This window comes from Musca domestica, unplaced genomic scaffold (assembly GCF_030504385.1).
Source record: "Musca domestica strain aabys unplaced genomic scaffold, Musca_domestica.polishedcontigs.V.1.1 33, whole genome shotgun sequence".
Lineage (NCBI taxonomy): Eukaryota > Metazoa > Arthropoda > Insecta > Diptera > Muscidae > Musca > Musca domestica.
In genome coordinates, this window is record NW_026712312.1 from 2,396,216 (window position 1) to 2,420,255 (window position 24,040).

The 24,040-nt window shown below is 34.4% G+C and overlaps 2 protein-coding genes across 2 annotated transcripts in view; one reads left to right on the plus strand and one right to left on the minus strand.

The window, feature by feature from the left end:
* Positions 1–24,040, plus strand: part of LOC101894765 (uncharacterized) — a 244,614-nt gene that overhangs the window by 151,682 nt on the left and 68,892 nt on the right. The gene's annotated exons all lie outside the window — the stretch shown is intronic.
* LOC131803737 (uncharacterized) lies at positions 3,664–15,746 on the minus strand. The gene is made up of 4 exons (XM_059125374.1): positions 15,238–15,746; positions 4,102–4,209; positions 3,846–4,015; positions 3,664–3,778 (listed from the first exon to the last, which is right to left on the minus strand). The coding sequence occupies exons 1-4, from the start codon at positions 15,380–15,382 to the stop codon at positions 3,686–3,688; spliced, it is 516 nt and encodes a 171-aa protein (XP_058981357.1). The 5' UTR covers positions 15,383–15,746; the 3' UTR covers positions 3,664–3,685.

A 24,040-nucleotide genomic window follows, 5' to 3' on the forward strand; every position in this document is an offset into this window, starting at 1 on the left:
TAGGCCCCCGGTGTGTGTGTGTGTGTGTGCCTGTATGCATGCATGCGTGTGTCTGTGCGAGTTTGTTTCATTTGTTATTTTAAGGATTATTACACTTAATTAAAACTGTTAGGCTTGTTTTGTTGTCACTTTTGTTTTCCGTTTTCTGTTTGTGTTTTTTTTTTTCTGTTTTTTTTTTTTATTATTTGACACTTCAAACCTCTGAGCTTCCTTGCAATTGCAACGTGGAGTAGTTAGTGAAAGAATGAATCAACGACAGAATGAACAGGGGACTAGAAATGGGGTGGCGGCAGAGATGTGGTCTTTAGTTTCTTGTGTTTGTTGTTGTTTTGTGTGGCACTACTTCTACTTCGAAGAGGCCTCAACATTCGCACCCACAACTTAAGTGTCGGTGTCTGTCTGTCTGTCCGTCTGTCTGTGTCACACATGATGTTTGTTTATGTCTGTCTGTCCGTTTGTAAGTTGATGTTGCTGCTGCTTGGTTGGATACACGTATAACCCCCTCAGAGCTTTTCTTTGGTCTCAATGGCCCGATAGTGTGTCTCTCTCTTAAGAAAAAATCAATAAATTGCGTTCAATTTAAATGTGTTCTATGCAAATTTACGACAAGAAGAAAACCCGCCGTAACACTGCTGCACCGAACGGCAACGCACCGCACCGCACCTTCCCGCCACCACTATGACGAACCGCACTTCATGGCACTGCATCATCATCATCGCCTCCGCCACCGCCACCGACATCAACAACAGTCGTTAAAAGGCATTACACATTTGTTTTGTTGTTCCTGTTGTTGTTTTTTTTTTTTTTGAAAACTGAAACGTTTTATTTTGTTGCAAATTTGTTGTTGCCGTTGTTGTTCCTTTACGAATTATTTTTGATTTACAGCAATGCAAAAGTGTTTTGTTGCAAATTCAATGGTCGATTTCGTTTCGTATTTCTTCAGAGCTTGAAATGCGTGCCTGAACAAAATCACTGAGTGTTAAATGGATGTGAGAGTGAGTAAGTGTGTGTGTGTGCGTGTGTTCTATATAAGAAACCTCTTCTTGTTGTTCTTCTTCGGTTTTGCCGCAATTAGATCGCCACTTCTTTAATTTATTGTTATTGTGTGGTGCTACTCTTTTTTTCTTTTCTTTTTTGAGGGGGTTTGTTTATCTTTTTTATTTTTGTTTTTGTGTGTTCTACTTGTTGTCCCGATGTCCGTTTATTTCGTACACTTTCGTGGCCGCTGTATTCTTCTTCTTCTTCCTCCTTTTACACTTTTTTGTGTTATGTATGCAACCAACCCGTTCGTTAAAACACGACCAATTTGTTGCTCCTGCGAAAACAAACTGATCGATCGTAATTTTCAAAACAAGCACTATTGCTGTTGCTGTCAACAGTTTCGCAGTTGGCGTCGACGCAAAGCCGAGACGACGCAGCAACACACAATGCATGGCAAAATATAAAGGCAAGCACAACACAACACAGCAAACACACACGCACACACCATAACTCAACTGAGTAGTTGGCGCTCTGCTAATGTCATCGTCTCACATGTGTGCAATGAGTGTGCTCTGAGTGTGTCTGCCTTCTGTTGTGTTTTGTTTTCGTTTTTTTTTGGGGAGCCCTCACATGGTTTGTTGTTGCTGCTGCCATCGAATTGCTGTTGCTTCTCATTGCCGTCGTTGACTTCGCCGATTGTTGCTGCTGTCGTTTCGATTGCCGACTGCTGTCTTGTGTGGGGGTTCTTCTTCGCTTCTTCTGTTGTGTTTATGTTTTGGAAAATGTTAACAGCACTTAACTCCACTGTTAGCCGTGTTGTGTTGTGGGTGCGTGTATATGTGTGATGTGTATGGGCATGAGGATTATTGTTGTGGTTAAATGTTAACTTACAGTGGTGGCGCTGGGTCTTTGATAAAGAAACGGTTTAAATTCAAATTGAATTTTAAAAAAGGAATTCGATTTAATTATAATTTTTACTTAATAAAGGGAGATTTTTAAGAGCTATAGTTAAGTATAAACCCCATCAAATTAATTAAATAAAATTAAATTAATATATTTTAACGTTTGAAGACTATTTCATGGAAATGTTGGCCGCAATTGCGCCTCAAATTGGCTATCCTTTTAGTCCAAATTTGGCATACTCTTTCCCGCATTTCGGTCGATATTTCACAAAAAAATGGTTCAATGTTGTCTTCTGATGCCTCCATTGAAGTATAGATATAAGCTTTATGTCTATACTTCAATTCCAGGTACCAATAAAGACCTCAATATCAAATTTCAGCTCTATTCCTTCACCCAATACCAAATTTAGTACAATTTAGTATTTTTCGTACAGTTATAGTACACGTTTCCATAACCCTCATAACCTCAAATATCAACAGTCACCCAAATATCAAATTTCGGAAATCCAATAAACATTTCTGAAAATGTCTTAATTTCTGAAAATCCAATATCCATTTTAGTACCTTTAAAAACAAATATAGAAAACATTTCCGAAACCACATCCACATGTACAGGCTAAATTTAGTACGATTCTGTACTTTTCGGGCACATAAGTACACATTTCGAAAGCTATCTCCATATACCAACTCTACTCTCTGTCTGTAATGATAATTTCAAGTTTCAGGATTCCAGCTCCAAAAGTTCCTCCAAATTCGAATTTTACCAAATTTAGTACCATTTAGTACGAATTTCCAAAACTACGTAAATATCTCAGTCCTACAATGCCAGAGCAATCAAACTTCTATCGGTTCACCCAAATCGAGATTGTACCAAATTTAGTACCATTTGGTACTTTTCGGGTACATAAGTAGAAATTTTGAAAACTACCTCCATACCGCAATCCTACTCTCCGTCACTAGTGTTAATTTCAAATTTCAGGATTCCAGCTCCAACCGTTCCTCCAAATTCGAATTAGTACAAATTTAGTACAATTTAGTACTTATTGAGCACATATGTACAAATTTCGAAAACTACCTCCATATCCCAATTCTACACTCCGCCAGTAATGTTAATTTCAAATTTCAGAATTCCAGCTCCAACCGTACCTCAAATTCAAATTGTACCAAAAAATAGTACCGTTTAGTACTTTTCGTATACATGGGTACACAATTCCAAAACTAACTCCTCACAATCGATTCTACTCTTTGATTACCATTCCAAATTTCAAGTTTTTAGCTCTACCTGTTCAAATGACATGAAATGGTACCAAATATAGTACATTTTAGTACTTTTGTTCACTTATAGTACGACTTTCCAAAAACCCTTTGGGACATCTATCCTGCACTCCATCACTGACATTCATTTCAAATTTAAGAGTGTTATCTCTACCGCTTCCTCAAATGCAAAAGGCACCACATTTAGTATCTTTTAATACTTTTCGTACCATTCTAGTACAAATTTACACAAAATTCCAGTTTTATCCGATCGGACCAAGAGTGAACCTCACCGACCTTTTCAAGATTCTAATTTCAGCCGTTTCGCCTGGATGTCGACTCTCACCCAGTCAGTTAGTTATTTCACTCCCTCTCATATAAATAGACCCTCTGTAGCCATAGCCCTGAGGGAGTAAAAACTTTGTCAAAACAGACAGTTAACAATCTACGGAGCTTGCATTATGTACATATATGGAGACCTCCTTTTATCCCGCTCTGAAAAAATAACCACTTTATTTTGATATGCTTAAACAGTTTTTTTCTTTCTTTTATTGCGGCAATTCTATGTAAACGGGGACTTTGAAACAGATGACATCCTGATTGTATTCATTGACAGCCTGCCACATCATGGTACCACGGACCTGCAACAACAAATACAAATAAATAATTATTTCAGCAACTGCAATCAACTGCATGTTCCTAACATACCATCGGTAGGGTATTGTTGACATGGACAACGGCATAATACGTCTTGCCATCCGTTTCATTGGAAATGCATTCATGATCTCCATCGCAAGGGTCAGGGCTGATGTTGGCGTAGGTTTTAATGGCATTAAATATCCAATGGACTTCATGTTTCAGATATGTGGTGTTGGTTCCTAAAGCAGAACAAGAAAATAACATTTGGAGTCAATGGAGATATTTCAGTTATGAGGAGAGCTAAAGGCTATTGCCTTCCACTTACCATCGTCATCGAATAGAACATTCACCTGCACCGTGGATCCACGATACATGACACATGGTATTGTATTGCAGCTGGATATGCTTAAATACAATATCAAATAACGGGAACCTGCAAAAAATAAATATTTATTATTTTTATTTTATATTTATACTTATACTTATACTTATACTCATACTTATACTTATACTTATACTTATACTTATACTTATACTTATACTTACTTATACTTATACTTATACTTTATACTTATACTTATACTTATACTTATACTTATACTTATACTTATACTTATACTTATACTTATACTTATACTTATACTTATACTTATACTTATACTTATACTTATACTTATACTTATACTTATACTTATACTTATACTTATACTTATACTTATACTTATACTTATACTTATACTTATACTTATACTTATACTTATACTATACTTATACTTATACTTATACTTATACTTATACTTATACTTATACTTATACTTATACTTATACTTATACTTATACTTATACTTATACTTATACTTATACTTATACTTATACTTATACTTATACTTATACTTATACTTATACTTATACTTATACTTATACTTATACTTATACTTATACTTATACTTATACTTACTTATACTTATACTTATACTTATACTTATACTTATACTTATACTTATACTTATACTTATACTTATACTTATACTTATACTTATACTTATACTTATACTTATACTTATACTTATACTTATACTTATACTTATACTTATACTTATACTTATACTTATACTTATACTTATACTTATACTTATACTTATACTTATACTTATACTTATACTTATACTTATACTTATACTTATACTTATACTTATACTTATACTTATACTTATACTTATACTTATACTTATACTTATACTTATACTTATACTTATACTTATACTTATACTTATACTTATACTTATACTTATACTTATACTTATACTTATACTTATACTTATACTTATACTTATACTTATACTTATACTTATACTTATACTTATACTTATACTTATACTTATACTTATACTTATACTTATACTTATACTTATACTTATACTTATACTTATACTTATACTTATACTTATACTTATACTTATACTTATACTTATACTTATACTTATACTTATACTTATACTTATACTTATACTTATACTTATACTTATACTTATACTTATACTTATACTTATACTTATACTTATACTTATACTTATACTTATACTTATACTTATACTTATACTTATACTTATACTTATACTTATACTTATACTTCTACTTATACTTATACTTATACTTATACTTATACTTATACTTATACTTATACTATACTTATACTATACTTATACTTATACTTACTTATACTTATACTTCTACTTATACTTATACTTATACTTATACTTATATTATACTTATACTTATACTTATACTTATATTATACTTATACTTATACTTCTACTTATACTTATACTTATACTTATACTTATACTTATACTTATACTTATACTTATACTTATACTTATACTTATACTTATACTTATACTTATACTATACTTATACTTATACTTATACTTATACTTATACTTATACTTATACTTATACTTATACTTATACTTATACTTATACTTATACTATACTTATCCTTATTACTTATACTTATATACTTATACTTATACTTATACTTATACTTATACTTATACTTATACTTATACTTATACTTATACTTATACTTATACTTATACTTATACTTATACTTATACTTATACTTATACTTATACTTATACTTATACTTATACTTATACTTATACTTATACTTATACTTATACTTATACTTATACTTATACTTATACTTATACTTATACTTATACTTACTTATACTTATACTTATACTTATACTTATACTTATACTTATACTTATACTTATACACTTATCCTTATACTTATACTTATACTTATACTTATACTTATACTTATACTTATACTTATACTTATACTTATACTTATACTTATACTTATACTTATACTTATACTTATACTTATACTTATACTTATACTTATACTTATACTTATACTTATACTTATACTTATACTTATACTTATACTTATACTTATACTTATACTTATACTTATACTTATACTTATACTTATACTTATACTTATACTTATACTTATACTTATACTTATACTTATACTTATACTATACATATACTTATACTTATACTTATACTTATACTTATACTTATACTTATACTTATACTTATACTTATACTTATACTTATACTTATACTTATACTTATATATACTTATACACTTATCCTTATACTTATACTTATACTTATACTTATACTTATACTTATACTTATACTTTTACTTTTACTTTTACTTATACTTATACTTATACTTATACTTATACTTTGGTACTTATTTAGTACCTTTCTGTACTTTTTAATGATTATCTCCGTTAAATTTTAAGCAATGCGTTGTAACTTTGAACGTCACAACCCCACGATCTTATATCCGACAAATGTAACACTTGTCACCTAATAACCTCAAAAATTAAAACAAAAAACACAACAGAAGTTTTCCACTTGAAAATTTTACGTTTCAACATTTTGTCATTTACAAGACTCATTAATTACTTCGGGGTATTAATTGATACTTGTGACTGTCACAGACATATTTGAAATATTTACGATAAAGAAAAATTACAAAATTAAAATCCAGGGTAGACAGATAACTTTTTGAGATATTTTTCGTGACTCACAATTGATTAATCGGTGAATAAACTTTTGACAATATTGAAAATATTAAATTGCGATTTAACACCTTATTTTAATTTCAAATCACATATAGATTTACATTATGTTGAGTATATTTTTATTTAATTTATTTTTAATATTATTTTATTATTTTTTTTCTCATCACCTCGGCAAGTTATTGATCTATTGGCCCAATTTGTGACTCTGCAATAATTTACATTTCCAAAATGTTTTTCGTGCTGTCTATTTTCTTTCGTTGGTTGCGGATGTTTGTTTAATACGACCTCTTAGTTCCTTAAGTTTTCCAAATTTCCTTTAATTATATTTGGCACGTACAGATTTGTACATTTATTTACTTTTCGAAAAAAAAAATATCTTTGGTTACAGAAATTGAATACAAAACACGAGTCTCAGAATCCTATACAAAAAGTGCGTGTGTACGTCTGGAATGTGTAAAGCAACACATAGGCATAACAGACATATGAGCTCTAATATTCGAAACAAGCAAAAAAGAGATAGGCATCAAATTAGTATATCAGCCGTGTTAAAAATGTTGAAACCTCTTAGAAAATCAAAGAGATTTTTTGTTTTTTTTTTGAACTGCTACATAACCTAGTATTGTAAAATCCACTTGAAATCTCCCACACCTCAATTTGGCTGTAACACTGTGTAATTTTAAGACAATTTGCAGAAAATTGGGAAAAGATCAAAATTTTGTTAAATTTGTTGTTGTTTGTGTTAAAAATTCAAAATATGTATATGTGTATCTAGAACCTCGAAGGATACAGTTTAAAGTCATAGCCATAGCACAGATTTTCTCGTTTTCACTCAGGGATTGCTCGAAGAGTGAGAGATTTTTAGTTACGGAGTCCTGAGTTACTCCTATTTGAAAAATTGAAGTGAGTGCCAAAAACAAAAAACAAAAATTAAAATAGTACTCGGCAAGAGAGCCAAATCGCTGAAGGTGGAGAGAGAGAGGGATAATACAACACAACGGTATGACAAAAACTAAAAGAGTGCTCGGCAAGAGTAAAATCTGCTCGATGTCGTACGAATCTTGCTCCCACTCAAAACACGAGGAAAACATGCTCACTTCCATTCAAGTGACATCGAAAAAATGGGTTTACTCATTTTTTTCCGAGTTACAAGAGCGTTTCCGCTCGAATTTCAGTAAGTTTCACTCTTTGTACAAATTCGAGTGAGTTTTGGCAGAGGTCCGGTCATGGCTAAATGAATTTCTAGTTGATAAAGTTTTTTGTATAAAATTCTAGATTTATTTATTATATCCCTGCGGAGGATGTAACAAAAGGAGTGGGATGATATAGCCTAGCTTTGAATCTGGTCTATTTTTTTATAGAAATGTAATATTTGGGAATTAAAATTTCGAACCTTTGTGAAAGGGTACCAGAAGAAGGGCAAGTACAGGGTGAGATGAAAAAACTGCGATCTACCTCAGACTGCTGTCATTTCTAAGCCACTCGTCCGACAGCTGTTACCGTTACCGTGATACTGGTAGCGTATCCCGACGTCAAGGAAGTGGACGGAAGAAAACAACAACACCAGCAGAAATGGTTCGAAAAGTAAAGAAGCAACTTGATCGAAACCCGCATCGCAGTGGCGTCGAAAAATGGTTCGTGAGCTGAAAATATCACAATATTCCATTCGGCAAATATTGAAAAATGAGCTCGGGGTAAAGTCATTGAAATTCCAAAAAGTAAAATAACTTACACCACAACAGAAAGAAAATAGACTCAAAAGAGCTAAAGAGTTGCTTCGCTTGGCCGAAAATGGAGAATGGTTACAAAATGAGGTTCCTCGCCTCATTTTCAGCGTAAAATAGCCACCAAAATCTCCGGATACCAATCCGTTGGACAATTGTGTCTGGAGTATTTTGGAAAGCAAGGCACTAAAAAATACCAAAGTTTCGATCACCTCAAGCAAGTGCTTCGCCGGGAATGGGCCAAAATACCCGCAGAGCAACATTCGGGCAGAGTGTGACGGTTTCATTGGCCGTTTGAAGGCCATAATTCGTGTCAAAGGTAACCAATTCGAACAAATCTAAACTTATTCTAAAATTTAATGATATTTCCGACATTTTTAGCTTTCATTCAATAAATTTAAAAAAAAAATAAAAATTATGGCGTTTGACTTTGTTGCAGTTTTATCTCATCCTGTGTCAATTTCACTTTTCCATTTTAGAAAGTTCCCCTTAATCTAAAAATTACTGACCTTTCTAAAAACAAAAAAACCTCTCAAATTACGTAGCAAAACAAAAATAGTTATAGCCTAATTTTAAAAGTCATTAAAAAAACTAATCAAATCTCATTCTGTCTACGCCCAAAACTCTGTGATTTATATTCAGCAATTGGCTTTTATTTTTGTTGCCTGAAAATAAATTTGTTGCGTCTCAGTCTTTTTTTCGAGAATTTAAATCAATTCCAAACAAAAACAAAACCCTGCAAATATTTCAAAAATGGCAAATGATAAGCAGTGACTTCCTCTCTCTCTCTCTCTCGTTCTCGCTCTCCCTCTCTTTGTACTCCCTAAACATAAATGAAATATTTGCTCTGATTAGTAGTGGAATATTCTCAGAGAAAAATAAACCAAGTCACAAATAAGGGGCCAAATACTTGGACATTTTTCGAATAGTCATTGAAATCCACAAACAATAATCATATCTGGATATTTTGTCGGAACGCCAATTACACACACCCCCTCACCACTTTCTCTTTGATTTTTATTGGTGGGTATTTTCGTGATTTCATAGCTGTTCTTTTTTTTTTTGGTTTCAAGAGTGGAGTGACTTTGATTTATAACCGGCGATGACTAAATCCTCAATTGACAGCTGGCTAATCAAACGTTACCGAGCGTAGATAGCGTTAAATTTTCCCACAATCGTAAAAAAAAGTCACACGGCTTGGCGGGGTACTGTCACGGTCTATCTACTAAGTCGATAATAAAAATTCTAGTTCAAGCACTTTAAGTTTTACTTTTTGTATAAAATGTGGAGGAATTTTGTCTTGAAAAAAAATAGAAGCAAACAATGACAACAACAACAATAGATTAGGAATTTGGAAAAAAGTGCAATTTTAAGTGCAAGTAGCTATTGTATTCACTCAAGGACATTTTTCGGAAAGGGGAACTTGATAAGGTTTAAATGTTATCAAAACTTTGTAGCGTTGTAGCCAATACAGTCTATCTTCAAATTAGATCGCAGTTTGATAGGAAAAGAAAGAAGAGCGAAATTTGGACCAAAAAGAGAGACATTCCTTACTTTTCATATGATTGCCATGATTTCGGAAGGTTAAAAAGAAGTTGTCAGGAATAGTCTATCTTTCAGAATGGATCATTGCTTGTTGTTAACCCAAAGCGATATGAAATCTTATCTCTATCAGATCTCCAAAAAACTCCCTCGATTTATTTAACAAAGAATAAAACTCACTCGGATTCGAATGGAAGCGCTCCTGGGAGCAGAAAACAGAATCGGGCAATCTCAATTTGTCCATGTCACTCAAATAGGAGTGAGCATGTTTTTATACCCTCCACCATAGTATGGAGGGTATATTAAGTATATCATTACGTTTGTTGCACCTCGAAAAATAAATTTTAGACGCCACAAAGTATATATATTCTTGGTCAGCATAAAATTCTATGGCGATTTAGCGATGTCCGTCCGTCTGTCGTCTGTGGAAATCACTCTAGCTTTCGAACGAAATAAAGTAGGTTGATAAAATTTTACTTAAATGTTTTTTTTGTCTGCAGGACTTTTGGTATTGAAAATGGGTGATGTAGGTCCTCGTTGTGGTACCTCCCTTTTTTCGGTACTTTGATGATTTTAGCGAAATGTTCCAAAATTCACCGGAAATGTTCCAAATTTGGTATTTAAAGTTCGTAATGGATACTACAGCCTATAACAGAAAATTGTCTGTGCAGGCCCACGTCTTCGTATAGCCCCCATATAACGGTACCTCCCGATATTCGGTATTTTGATGATTTTAGCGATATTATTCGCCGGAATTTTTTAAAATTTAGTTTTTGAAGTTCGTAATGAATACTACAGTCTAAGACAGAAAATTGTCTGTGCAGGTCCACGACTTCGTATATCCCTTAATATAACGGTGCCTTCCTATATTCTGAATGTTGATGATTTTATTCACCGAATTTTTTTATTCAAGTTTTGCATCTGAATATTGTAATTGTTGTGCAGGTCCACGTCGTCCTATAGACCCCAATATAACGGCTACATTCGGTATTTTTAAGATTTTAAAAGAATTTTAAATGGATTTTTTTTTTTTTTTTTGAAAATTGCCACAATCGTTCTAAATGGTGGAGGTTATTCAAAGATCGACCCGGCCGAACTTACAGTTTTTTTACTTGTCCTTATTAATCGAAATGGAGCAGATCATACTCTTGCCGAGCAGTGTTTTAGTTTTAATCATACCGTAGTTGTATCTTCTTCCCCCTCTTCTTCTTCACCCTCTTCTTCTTCCCCCTCTTCTTCTTCACCCTCTTCTTCTTCCCCCTCTTCTTCTTCACCCTCTTCTTCGTGGTTTAAAGATTCAAATTGAAAATTCGAATTACAAACAGAACAATTCAATAATTAGAGAAAAGATTCAAATTTTAATCGAGTTTTCAAATTTTCAATTTTATTTAAAATTCAACTGCATTTTTTTGAACTCTTCACAAGTGGCATGCCGCTCATCTATGAAGAGACCTGCTGAGAGTAACTTCTTCTCTTCTTGAAATGTTAAAATGTGTAGTCAACACGCTAGTGAGTAACTCGTAGCATGTCTTTATGCAAGTGCAAACATATATCCTCCAGTATTTTACTCTGACGGTCGTTATTGAATTGCAACATCGGAAGGAATCCCTCCACCATTATGAACACACATTTTCCGATCATCATCATTTTTCCACCATCATAAAATCTAAACCTAAGAACTGAGAACATTTAATCGAGATATTACCCCTAGAAAAAGATTTGATTTGCTACCACTTCTTCACTTTTTCTAAATTATCAGTCTCAGTCCCGCCCCTAAATTGTATTTGTTTTTCTCGTTTAGAATTACTAATCATCGAAACGAACAATAATTGTTGTTGAAAACGTCTTCAACTCGACTACGACTGACAGGCAATTTTTGATTATCGTTTTTTTTTCAGAATTTATTGGAGAGGTTTGAGCGTATACTTCATGGTATGGCGAACATAAATTATACGCCATGGGGTGCGTCATTCACATGACGGTGAGTGTATATTTGGAAGAAGAACAAGAAGCCAAGTGGAATATTTGAATACATTGTTCATATATAACACTGTGCGACAAAACTAAATATTTTCAATAATTTCATGAAAAAATCAGCAGATTATAAAAGAAGAGCTGAAAAATGCGTAGATGTGTGATTGAGTTGACGTTTTTGTAAATTTTCAGATTAAGATTCCTTGGAATCCGTACCTTGGCGCCGGCCATGGTGATGGTTTGGGTCGTCATAACAGCTGATGGTCGCTCTCCGCCCGTATTAAACGACCGTGGCATCAGAATAAATGCCGAATATTATCGCGAAAATATTCTAGAGGGTGCATTAAAGCCTTGGGCACGCAAACATTTTGGCCGCTGACCTTGGTCATTCCAACAGGACTCAGCACGCGCCACCCTTCATTTTCCCGCGCACAATGGCCACCAAAATCTCCGAATACCAATCCGTTGGACTATTTTGGAAAGCAAGGTTGGCACTAAAAAATACAGAAGTGTCGATCGAACTACAGTCTATGACAAAAAAATTCGCATGCATGTCTAGGTCTTCGAATAGTCCCCATATAACTGTACATCCCTATATTCGATATTTGTATGATATAAGCGACATTTTTCACCGAAATTGTTTCAAATTTGGTATTTGAAGTTCGTAATGGATACTACAGCCTGTGACAGAAAATTGAATATTCCGGTTCAAATCTTCCTTTAGCCTCCATATAACTTTATCTCCCTATAGTCGGTATTTTGATGATATTAGAGACATTTTTCACCGGAATTGTTTGATATTTTGCATTTGAACTTCGTAATAGATACTACAGCCTGTAACAGATAATTGTGTATGCAGATCCAGGTCTTTGCATAGCACCCATATATCGGTAGCTCCCTATATGCGGTATTTTGATGATTTTAGCGTCAATTTTCACTGGAATTGTTTAAAATTTGGTATTCGAAGTTTCCTATGGGTCCAGATCACCGTATAGACCCCATACATCGGAACCTCCCTACATTACATATTTTGATGATTTTAGCGACATTATTTACCGAAATTGTTTCAAATATCGTAATGATAGTTCGTAATGGGTACTACAGTATATGACATAAAATTGTCCATCCACGTCCAGGTCTTCGTATAGCAACCGTATAACGGCACCTCCCAATATTTCGTATTTTGATGAATTTAGCGACATTATTCAACGGAATTGTTTCAAATTTCATATTTGAAGTTCGTAATGGATACTAAAGCTACTACTACTATGACAGATAATTGTCTATGCAGGTCCAGGTCTTCGTATAGACCCCATACATCGGTACCTCCCTATATACGGTATTTTGATGATATTATTCGCCGGTATTTTTTCAAATTTGGTATTTAAAGTTCCCAGTGGGAACTACAGCCTTTGACAGAAAATTGTCTACGGAGGACCAGGTCTTCGTACCCATATAACGACACCTCCTTATATTCCGTATGTTGATGATTTTTTCACCGGAATTGTTTCAAATTTTGTATTTGAAGTTTGTAATAGGTACTACAGTCTATGACAAAAAATAGTCCATACAGGTCCAGGTCTTTGCATAGCCCTCATATAAGAGTACCTCCCTATATTCGGTATTTTTATGATTTTAGCAACATTATTCCCCGTATTTGCACTTCGTAACGGGTACTACAGCCTGTGACAGAAAATTACTTATATCGGTTCAGATCTTCCTACAGCCCTCATATAACAATACCTCACTATATTCGGTATTTTGATGATTTTATGTACAATATTCACCGAAATGGTTTGAAATTTTGTATTTGAAATTCCTAATAGGTACTACGGGCCTGTAACAGATAATTGTCTATGCAGGTACACGTCATCGTATATCTCCCATATTTCGGTACATCCATATTATTCCCTGGAATTGTTTGAAATTTCGTATTTGCGCCTCGTAACGTGTACTACAACCTGTGAGGGAAAATTCATCTGATGTTCCTAAAAGGTACTAGGTCTTCGTATAAACCTCCCAAAATTCTGATTTTAGCTACATTATTTACCGGATTTTTTCGAGTTTCGTATTTGAATATTGCAATGACCTATGACAAAAGTTGCCTATGCAGGTCCACGTCCTCGTATAGACACCAATATAATGGCTATATTCGATATTTTTAAAATTTTAACAGAATTTTTAACGGATTTTTTTTTTTTTTGAAAATTTCCAAAACTCTTTCCGAATGTTGGATAGTATTCAAAGTTTATCCCGGCCGAACTTACTGCTTTTTTACTTGTTTTTTTTTTATAATAAGGAATTAATTAATATTTTTGATTCGACGTTCTCAGTAATTTAAACAATTATGATTTTTGTATAAATGAGAGATAGAGAAATTTCGGTACGAGTTGGGGAGTATTTTATTTATTTATTTTTATTTATTTATTTTTTGGCGAAAGTTATTTTATACTCCTATTGGACCCTTTTGACCATGGTCCAATAGGAGCATAAAATAACTTTCGCCAAAAAAAAAAAATACTCCGCAACTTGTACCGAAAGTTCTCTATATCTCATTTATTTGTATGAGTTATAATACGACCTAGCCGGCAAGACATGCGACTAGAATTTCCGAAAATTCTGTTACTCTACACTTTGTATTTTTTTAATTACTGCCTTTTATCATTACCCAAATTTACGATAAAAAATTCCACAAAAATTCCCACGGCAGGGGGGAAAAGAAATCAATCACCCGGCACTGATATTTATTATTTATTTTTAAATACAAAAATAACTCCTTTCCGAGATTATGATCGTAACTAACACAAAACAACAATAAAATCGAACACGAAAATATTTCAGCACAATAACAATTTGGCCAATAAAAAAAAGCAAGCAACGCAGCTTTTTTTTTTATTGCCAAGCAATTAATATTTTTTAATGACTTTTGGCTACCAGACGACCAGCAAGCAAACAGTAACTCCCGGCTTATCAAAACCGAGGGGGATTTGATTTTTGATTTTTTTTTTAATTTTTTTTTTTTAATGTTTACAAAACTAACAATAACAAATATTTATTTTCTTTTTTATTTTGACATTGATAGTTTCGATATTTTGCTTTCGCAACTTACCACAATCTTCAAAGGGCAATGAGCGGGACATTAAATATCTCTTGTAGACGCTATCGGCATATCGGCTTATAGTTCCGGCCAATACTAGGTTGAAACTCCAACAGAGAAGTAACAACAAAATTTTCAAATAATAAACGGCTTTCATGCTCGTCAGGGTTGGTGGCGATGATGGTTAGCTTTCATAAAGACTTGTCCGGCAAATCCGTGCTCTGGCGTTGGAAGTTTACAAATTTATAGGGGAATTTCTATTTTTTTTTTGTTATGCAAAACAATTGATTAGAGCAACAGCTGATTTATGAATTTTTTAAATTTTCGCTGGTATTTATTTTTATTTTTTCAAATATTTTATTTTTCTTTTTTTTTTGGACTTGTATTTAAACAACTTTGCAAATAATTGAATGCCAATCTTTTTTTGTTTTGTTCCTCGTATTTTTTCGTTCTTCGTTTGTTTCTTCTTCTTCTTCTTTATTTTTAAATATAGAAATACTGCGCTACTTAACCAGAATGGTCGCGAATCAATTGGCTTAACATTCAATACTGATATGGCCCAAAAAAGAAACAAATGCTTCGGGTGGCTTATTGGGCTAAGGGGACCAATACCCCACCTCCCCCATACCCACCCCTTTTTAGATTTAGTACAGAGTTTTTTTTTGCTTTTTTTTTACTGCCGAACGAAGCTATGTCATTTAGTCGCGTGGTATCACACGACGTCACCATTTCCCCCCTAATCGCCCCCAAAAACATTGATTGGCAGATTTTGTTGTTTTCCCTGGAATGTCTCGAGTTCGGTCACAGCTTTTGTTTACTTACCCACCCCCCTTGCCGTCTTATCGTCGCTATTCCCACCTCTATTTCCAACTGACTCTTCCATTATTGATAACCAACAGCCACTTAAGTACCTCTGCCATTTTACCGAAAGATACCGCCGAACCTCAGCGACATGATCAATTATAAAATTGCATTTGTCGTCCAAAGTCACGCAAATCATCCATCTATCCTTCGTGATTTAAAACAAAAAAAAATAGTGTGTGTTATTTTGGAAAATTTTTGCACCTAATACCGCCGGTCAGGTAGTCAGTAAAGTTGGGTGCTTAGTCAATGTGTCGCCGGCAATAACATGCCGAATAAAATATGGGCTGAAAAATTGTGGGCCAAAAAAAAATGAAATATAGAAAACAGATCAAGAAAAAAAAGCTGTTAGTTAGGCCGGTCCGAACTTTGAATACCCTCCAACATTTGGAACGAATTTGGCAATTTTCAAAAAAAAAAATAAAATCCTTTAAAAATTCTGTTAAAATCTTAAAAATACCGAATGTAGCCGTTATATTGGGATCTATACGACGACGTGGACCTGCATAGGCAACTTTTGTCATAGGGTATTCAAATGCGAAACTTGAAAAAATAGGTACCATTTTATGAGGACTATACGAAGACGAGGACCTGAACAGACACTTTTTAGTCAAATTACTATTTTCAAATAACGAAATTTGAAACAATTCTGGTGAATAATGCCGCTAAAATAATCAAAATACCGAATATTGGAAGGTATCGTTATATGGAGGCTTTCGAAGACGTGGACCGGCACAAACAATTTTCTGTCATAGGCTGTAGTGCCCATTACGAACTTCAAATACCAATTTTGAAACAGTTCCGTTGAATAATTCCGCTAAAATAATCAAAATACCGAATATCGGGAGGAACCCTTATATGGAGGCTTTCGAAGTCGTGGACCTGCACAGACAATTTTCTCGCTTAGGCTGTAGCATCCATTACGAACTACAAATACCAAATTTGAAACAGTTCTGGTGAATAATTCCGCTAAAATAATCAAAATACTGAAGATCGGGAAATATTGTTATATGGGAGCTATACGAAACGAGGACCTGCACAGTCACTTTTTTGTCATAGGCTGCAGTGCCCATTACGAACTTCAAATGCGAAATTTGAAACAACTCTGGTGAATAAAACCGAATATCGGGAGGTATCGTTATATGGGGGCTATACGAAGACGTGGACCTGCACAGACAATTTTCTGTCTTAGGCTGAAGTATCAATTACGAACTTCGATTACCAATTTTGAAACTGTTCTGTGAATAATACCGCTAAAACGATTAAAATACCGAATATCGGGAGGTATCGTTACATGGGGGACTACAAGAAGACGTGGACCTGCGTACGCGATTTTTAGACATAGGCTGTAATACCTATTACGAACTTTAAATACGAAATTTGAAATAATTCCGGTACATAATGCCGCTAAAATTATGAAAATACCGAATATTGGGAGGTATCGTTATATGGAGGCTATACGAAGACGTGGACCTGCATATGCGATTTTTAGTCATAGGCTGTAATACCTATTACAAACTCCAAATACCAAATTTGAAACATTTCCGGTGAATAATGTTGCTAAACTCATCAAAATACCGAATATCGGGAGGTATCGTTATATGGGGTCTATACGAAGGCGTGGACCTGCACAGACAATTTTCTGTCATACTTCGTAGTACACGTTACGAACTTCAATTACGAAATTTGAAACAGTTCTCGTCAATACTGTCTCTAAAATCATGAAAATACCGAATATTCGGGGTATCGTTATATGGGGGACTATACGAAGACGAATACATGCACAGAAAATTTTCTGTCATAGGCTATAGTATCCATTACGAACTTCAAATGCCAAATTTGAAACATTTCCGGTGCACAATACCGCTAATATCATCAATATACAGAATATCGGGAGATATCGTTACAAGGGAGCTATACGTAGACGTGGACCTACATCATTTCGTTCGGTAGCCACCTGTGGCTTTCCAGTCTTCCTAGGATAGTGGAGGGTATAAAAACAACACTCTTCCAAGTTAGGACATTTACCGTAGTTAGAAAAAATTTTTGGACGAATAAAATCCCTATCTAAATCTGGCGGAGGTATTACGGTGGGAAAAATCGGGGATCAAAAGAGGGACTTCTATTGTAAATGAAAATAATTATTTATTCAATATTGTGAATAGATGAATGAGAATCCTGGCAAAGCAATAGAGCTAGACTAATTTGCTATATATAATATGGCAACCCTTTTCTGGCAAACCTTGTAATTTGTTTTTGTATCTAAAATATTTACGCATGTCGAGTGGCAGATTTTATAAAAATAATAAATAATCTCTCCTTTTTGGCGTTCCTTCGCACGTATGAACAGTTATTCGTTCCATATCCTAGGAAGACCATGTTTATTTATCTGTTCTTGTACTTAAACCATGGTAGAAGAACAATGACTGTCAACCCGATTTTGGAAATTGTAAAATGTTGAAATTTGTAAAAATTATTAAAAAATGCTTTTAAGAACAACCTCCGATTTGCGTCGCCAAAACATTTTAATAATTTTGACACATCAATGTTCCCAAACCTTATTCTTCCACCCTGTCTATTAACAAATATTCTTCTGCCAATAATGCCCTCACAATACCTGCCAAAAATGTCATTTTCACATCCAGAAACTGAACCTAATAGTTGTACCCTTTATAGCTGTGACCCAACAAAAAAAGGGGTAAGGCTCTTTCACGCTGTTAACCAAAACAACAATATCGGATATAAACAATTAGTTTATGACCGCACATAATCGTTATAAATACGTCAATATGCGAATGGATAAAAACAAATCACAGCAAACAAATAACAACGATCTTATCTTGGATATGCATTTAAACGATTTATATCCCTGATAACCACACGAACTTTATGACATAACAAAGTTTAGTAATAACAGCGAAAAAATGAGGTAAGTGATCAGAAATGTTAAGATAGGTACATATATCAAAAAGAATGCATTTTAAACATCTGTTAATTGTTGATAGTCAAATAATTCGAACAATACTTAAAACAAGTTAAAAAGTATCAGTCGGTTTTGCCGACAGTTGCATACCCTCAGGCAATATTCGATTATTTAAATATATTTTGATTTCTGTTCTGATTATTCCAATTGTTGACCAAGGAATGGGATAATATTGTCCATTTCGTATCAGACTCAAATAAATATGATATAAATATTGCGACGTGCCTGGTTTGGACTATATCAACTAATTCCTTTACTTTATCCAGATACCAGATATAGTCGACCGAAATATTCAATTTTCCCACCTCATCCAATACAGATAAAAATACTGATTTGGACAGAATTACAAGAAAATCGAACATTTATATTCAATTTTATGCGAAATCATAAACTCAAATTTCATCTCAGGTTTCTGGTTGAGAAAAATATTTAGATACAGCGAGTTGTAAAGAATCGCTGACTTGTTTCGCAAGTTATGACAAATGAAAGTATTGAAAAACGGTGACCCTATGTGGGTGTAGTACCAGAAGGGGTTCGCAGATATATATCATATTCACAACAGATCTTGTGTTAACAATATGTTTGTGTGTGTGAAATTTGAATAGAGTTGGATGTTTATTTCGTTTTCTTTGACCGTTTAGCTTTTCAAAATATTTAACCCTATGTGGCGGATGTACCAGAAGGAATGGTCCAAACTCTACCATCTTTATAACAGATCATGTGTAGATAGAAATATTCAGATGTGCCAAGTCTGAATGGAATCGGATTTTAATTTCCCGTCTTATGAGCTCCATGAATGTTTAAAATGAGGGAACCTTCCATATTCACAGCAGATCTTCTTCAAGTAGAAATAATTTGATGTGAGAAATATTTTTGATTTTACAATCAGTATGGTTGTTCAAAATTTTGACCCTTTGTGGAGGAGATACCAGAAGGGGTGGTCCGATATTATCAATCATTGGGTTCATAAAAATATTGTGATGTGTGTAATTTGATGGTAATCGGACTCTTACATCACATTCTATAAAAGTTATAAATATGCAAAATGTTGATCCTTTGTGGGGGAGGTACTTGAAGGAGTGGACCAATATTGTCCATTTTCGCACCTGAGCTAGCACTGAGGCAAATATTAGGATTTGCAAAGTTGGAGCAAAATCGGATTATCCTTTTTCTTTCTGTGCAGTAATTTATTTTCTTTAAAAATGTCGGCATTTTTTGTGGGAGGTACCAGAAGGAGTAGACCGATATTGCCTATCTCCGAACTTGATCTTAGTTTGATAATAATATTATGATGTACCAAGTTTGGACCAAATCGAATATTCCCTTCGAGAGTTATTGTGCGCACCAGCCAGACAGACAGACGGACGGAAATCGTTATATAGACTCCAAATGTCCTGAAACGGATTTGGTCCAAAAAAGGCATAGCGTCTAAAACTATTATTTCGACTAGGCATGTTTTGGCCTTATCAAATGATATACCGGGTGAGGAGAAAGAACTGCAACCAACTTTAGACTGCTGTCATTTCTAAGGCACTCGTCCGCCAGCTGTTAAAATTATTCCAGCGACAGCTCATTATATTGTTTACAAACGTACAAAAGCATTTTGGTTAGAATTTTCCAGAAAAAGTTATTCGTGATGAAATTCAAGCGTGATTTCTTTATATTTGACTGGAAACCGCCAAGTGGCTATTGTTAGAGCACTCCAGCATTTAAATGTGAATAAATTTTTTGTGTCTCCTACCATCGCTCGTTACCGATTACGTGATACTGGTAGCGTAGCCCGACGTCAAGGAAGTGGACGAAAGAAAACAGCAACAATCAGCAGAAATTGTTCGAAAAGTAAAGAAGCGACTTGATCGAAACCTGCGTCGCAGTGGCCGTAAAATGACTCGTGAGCTCAACGTATCGCAATATTCCATTCGGCAAATATTGAAAAATGAGCTCGGGGTAAAGCTATTGAAAGTCCAAAAAGTGGAAGAACTTACACCGCAACAGAAAGAAAATTGACTCAAAAAAGCTAAAGAAATGGTTCGCTTGGCCGAAAGTTGTGAACTGCCGAAGTTGGGTTTCCCCGGTGAGAAAACATTCGTTTTCCAGCAGTTTGTAAATAAACGATTAAAAAATGGTCGTGTTTACTTGCTAACACGGTTGGCCACCTGAACTCAAGCGCCGGCCATGGTGATGTGTGAGGCGCCATAATATCCGATGGTCGCTCTCCGCACGTATTAATTGACCGTGGCATTAGAATAAATGACGAATATTATCGCGAAAATATTCCGAAGGGTGTATTAAAGCCTTGGGCTCGCAAACATTTTGGCGCAGACCTTAGACATTGCAAGAGGACTCAGCACCATCGCACTCAGCATGCGCCACCCAAGAACGGTTACAAAATGAGGTTCCTCGCTCTCCGCTCGTATTAATCGACCGTGACATTAGAATAAATGCCGAATGTTATCGTGAAAATATTCTGGAGGATGTTTTAAAGCCTTGGCCAGGCAAATATTTTGGCCGCAGACCTTGGACATTCCAACAGTACTTACCACCATCGCACTTAGCACGCGCCACCCAAGAATGGTAACAAAATGAGTTTGCTCGCTTCATTTCCAGCTCACAATGGCCACCAAAATCTCCGGATACCAATTCGTTGAACTATTGTGTCTGGAGTATTTTAGAAAGCAAGGTTGGCACTAAAAAATAACAAAGTTTCGATCACCTCAAGCAAGGGCTTCGCCGGGCCAAATGGGCCAAAATACCGCAGAGCAACATTCGGGCAGCGTGCAGTGACGGTTTCATTGGCCGTTTGAAAGCCATACTTCGTGCCAAAGGTGACAAATTCGAACAAATCTAAACTTATTCTAAAATTTGATGCTAAATCGGACATTTTTTTGCTTTCATTCAATAAAATTTAAAAAATAAATGTAAAAATTATGGCGTTTGACTTTGTTTGCAGTTTTTGGATCTCGCCCTTTATACCCTCTCAAACATCTGTTAATTGCTGATTGCAGGTATGTCTGGTTACCCTTACACATTTTTATCATTACCAATTCGAACAAATCTAAACTTGTTCTAAAATTTGATGCTATTTCCGACATTTTCTGATTTCATTCAATAAAATTTAAAAAGAAATGTAAAAATTATGGCGTTTAACTTTGTTGCAGTTTTTTTATCTCACCCTTTATACCCTCTCAAACATCCGTTATTTGCTGATTGTAGGTATATCTTGTTACCCTTAAACATTTTTATCATTTTTGACATTAAATTTGGGTAGTCAGCTGGCGTCATTGGGTCCTTATATTTGAGTCATGATTGTTGCAAATTTTTACTGGAAGTCGTCTTTTTACATGGTACAATAAGGTGGTAGAACAGCTTAGTAAAACTACAAGAATGCAGCCCTGAGGCTATGCCCGCTTCCTGTCAGACTCATTCAAAATTATTGTTTTCATACTTTTCCTCATTTTGAAAATGACTTAAATAGCGCGAAAAATGAATAAAATGGCTGCAGCTAAACTTTTCAATCTTTCAATTTCATGGCTATACTGGTTAATAGATTTAATGCGCGAGCCGCAATTCATGTGTCTTCCAATCATTGGTTTTGAAAATATTTTTTTTTTTTTTCATTTTTCAAAACAATTAGTACATATAAAAAAATTGGCAGCAATCGGGCACACTTAGGAAAAAACCAGTAAAGAAAATCCTAAAGTCGGGCGGGGTAGAGCTCCACATAACAATTTAAAGTTTTTATGGGAGAATTTAATCATACACGCTATGATTATAATTATTATTTAGAGTTCAAAGGACTAAATATGCCGAAGAATTTGTATCTGTTAAATTCGGACTTGTATTGTCCATTTGGTGCAAAATTAATTTGAAATCAGATAATGATATATATGGGAGCTATATCCAAATCGGAACCGATCTCGATAAAATTTGGCAAATATATTTCTGAGCTGTATTTGATATATTTCCCTGAATATCGTTGTTACGGAGTGCATATTACGGCTGTGGGTTACAAATACAACAAATCGGATGAACAATATATATGAGAGCTATATCTACATCTGAACCGATCTTCACCAAATTTGACATACTAGTTTCTAGACTCAATTCGGTCGTATGTGCCAAATTCCAACCCATTTTGGCAATTATTAGACGTTTGGTGTACAATAAAAGGCAAATCGGACGAAGTTATATATGGGAGCTATATCCAAATCCGAACCGATCACGATAAAATTTATCAAATGTCTTTCTGAGCTGTATTTGATATGTTTCCCCAAATATTGTTGTTTCAGAATGCATATTACGGCTGCGGAGGACAAAAATAACAAATCGGATGAACAATATATATGGGAGCTATAGCTATATCTGAACCGATTTCGATCAAATTTGGCTTTCTTATTTTCAGGTCCAATCTGATCGTACGTGCAAAATTCCATACTATTCGCACTGATATTACAGGTTTGGTGCACAATAAAAGGCAAATCGGACGAAGATATATATGGGAGCTATATCTAAATTTTTACCGATTATCTCCAATTTCAATAGGGTTCGTCCTTGGGCCAAACAAATGTTGTTTGGAAAATTTAATCTCAATCGGATAAATGCGACCTGCATTTTGTTCACAAGAATACATGGACAGACGGACTGACATGCATAAATCAACTGAGAAAGTGATTCTATGGAGATCCTCAAAAGTAACTATGGGTCTATCTCGCTTCCTTCTCCATGTTACAAACAAATGCACAGACACATAATACCCTTACCACTATGCGGTGTAGGGTATAAAAATGTAATCAGCTTAGCTCTGCCTTACCTTTTTATTGTACCATGGTCTTTTTACACAAAACTTCTGCAAACGAAAGCGATTGGAGAGAGATTTTGACAGTTCTTTCACTGAGAGTTTGCAAACTATTTCGTATGTATGTAGGTAGGGGGCTTGGTATTTCTGTATAAATTGTCTAAATAGTAAAAGAA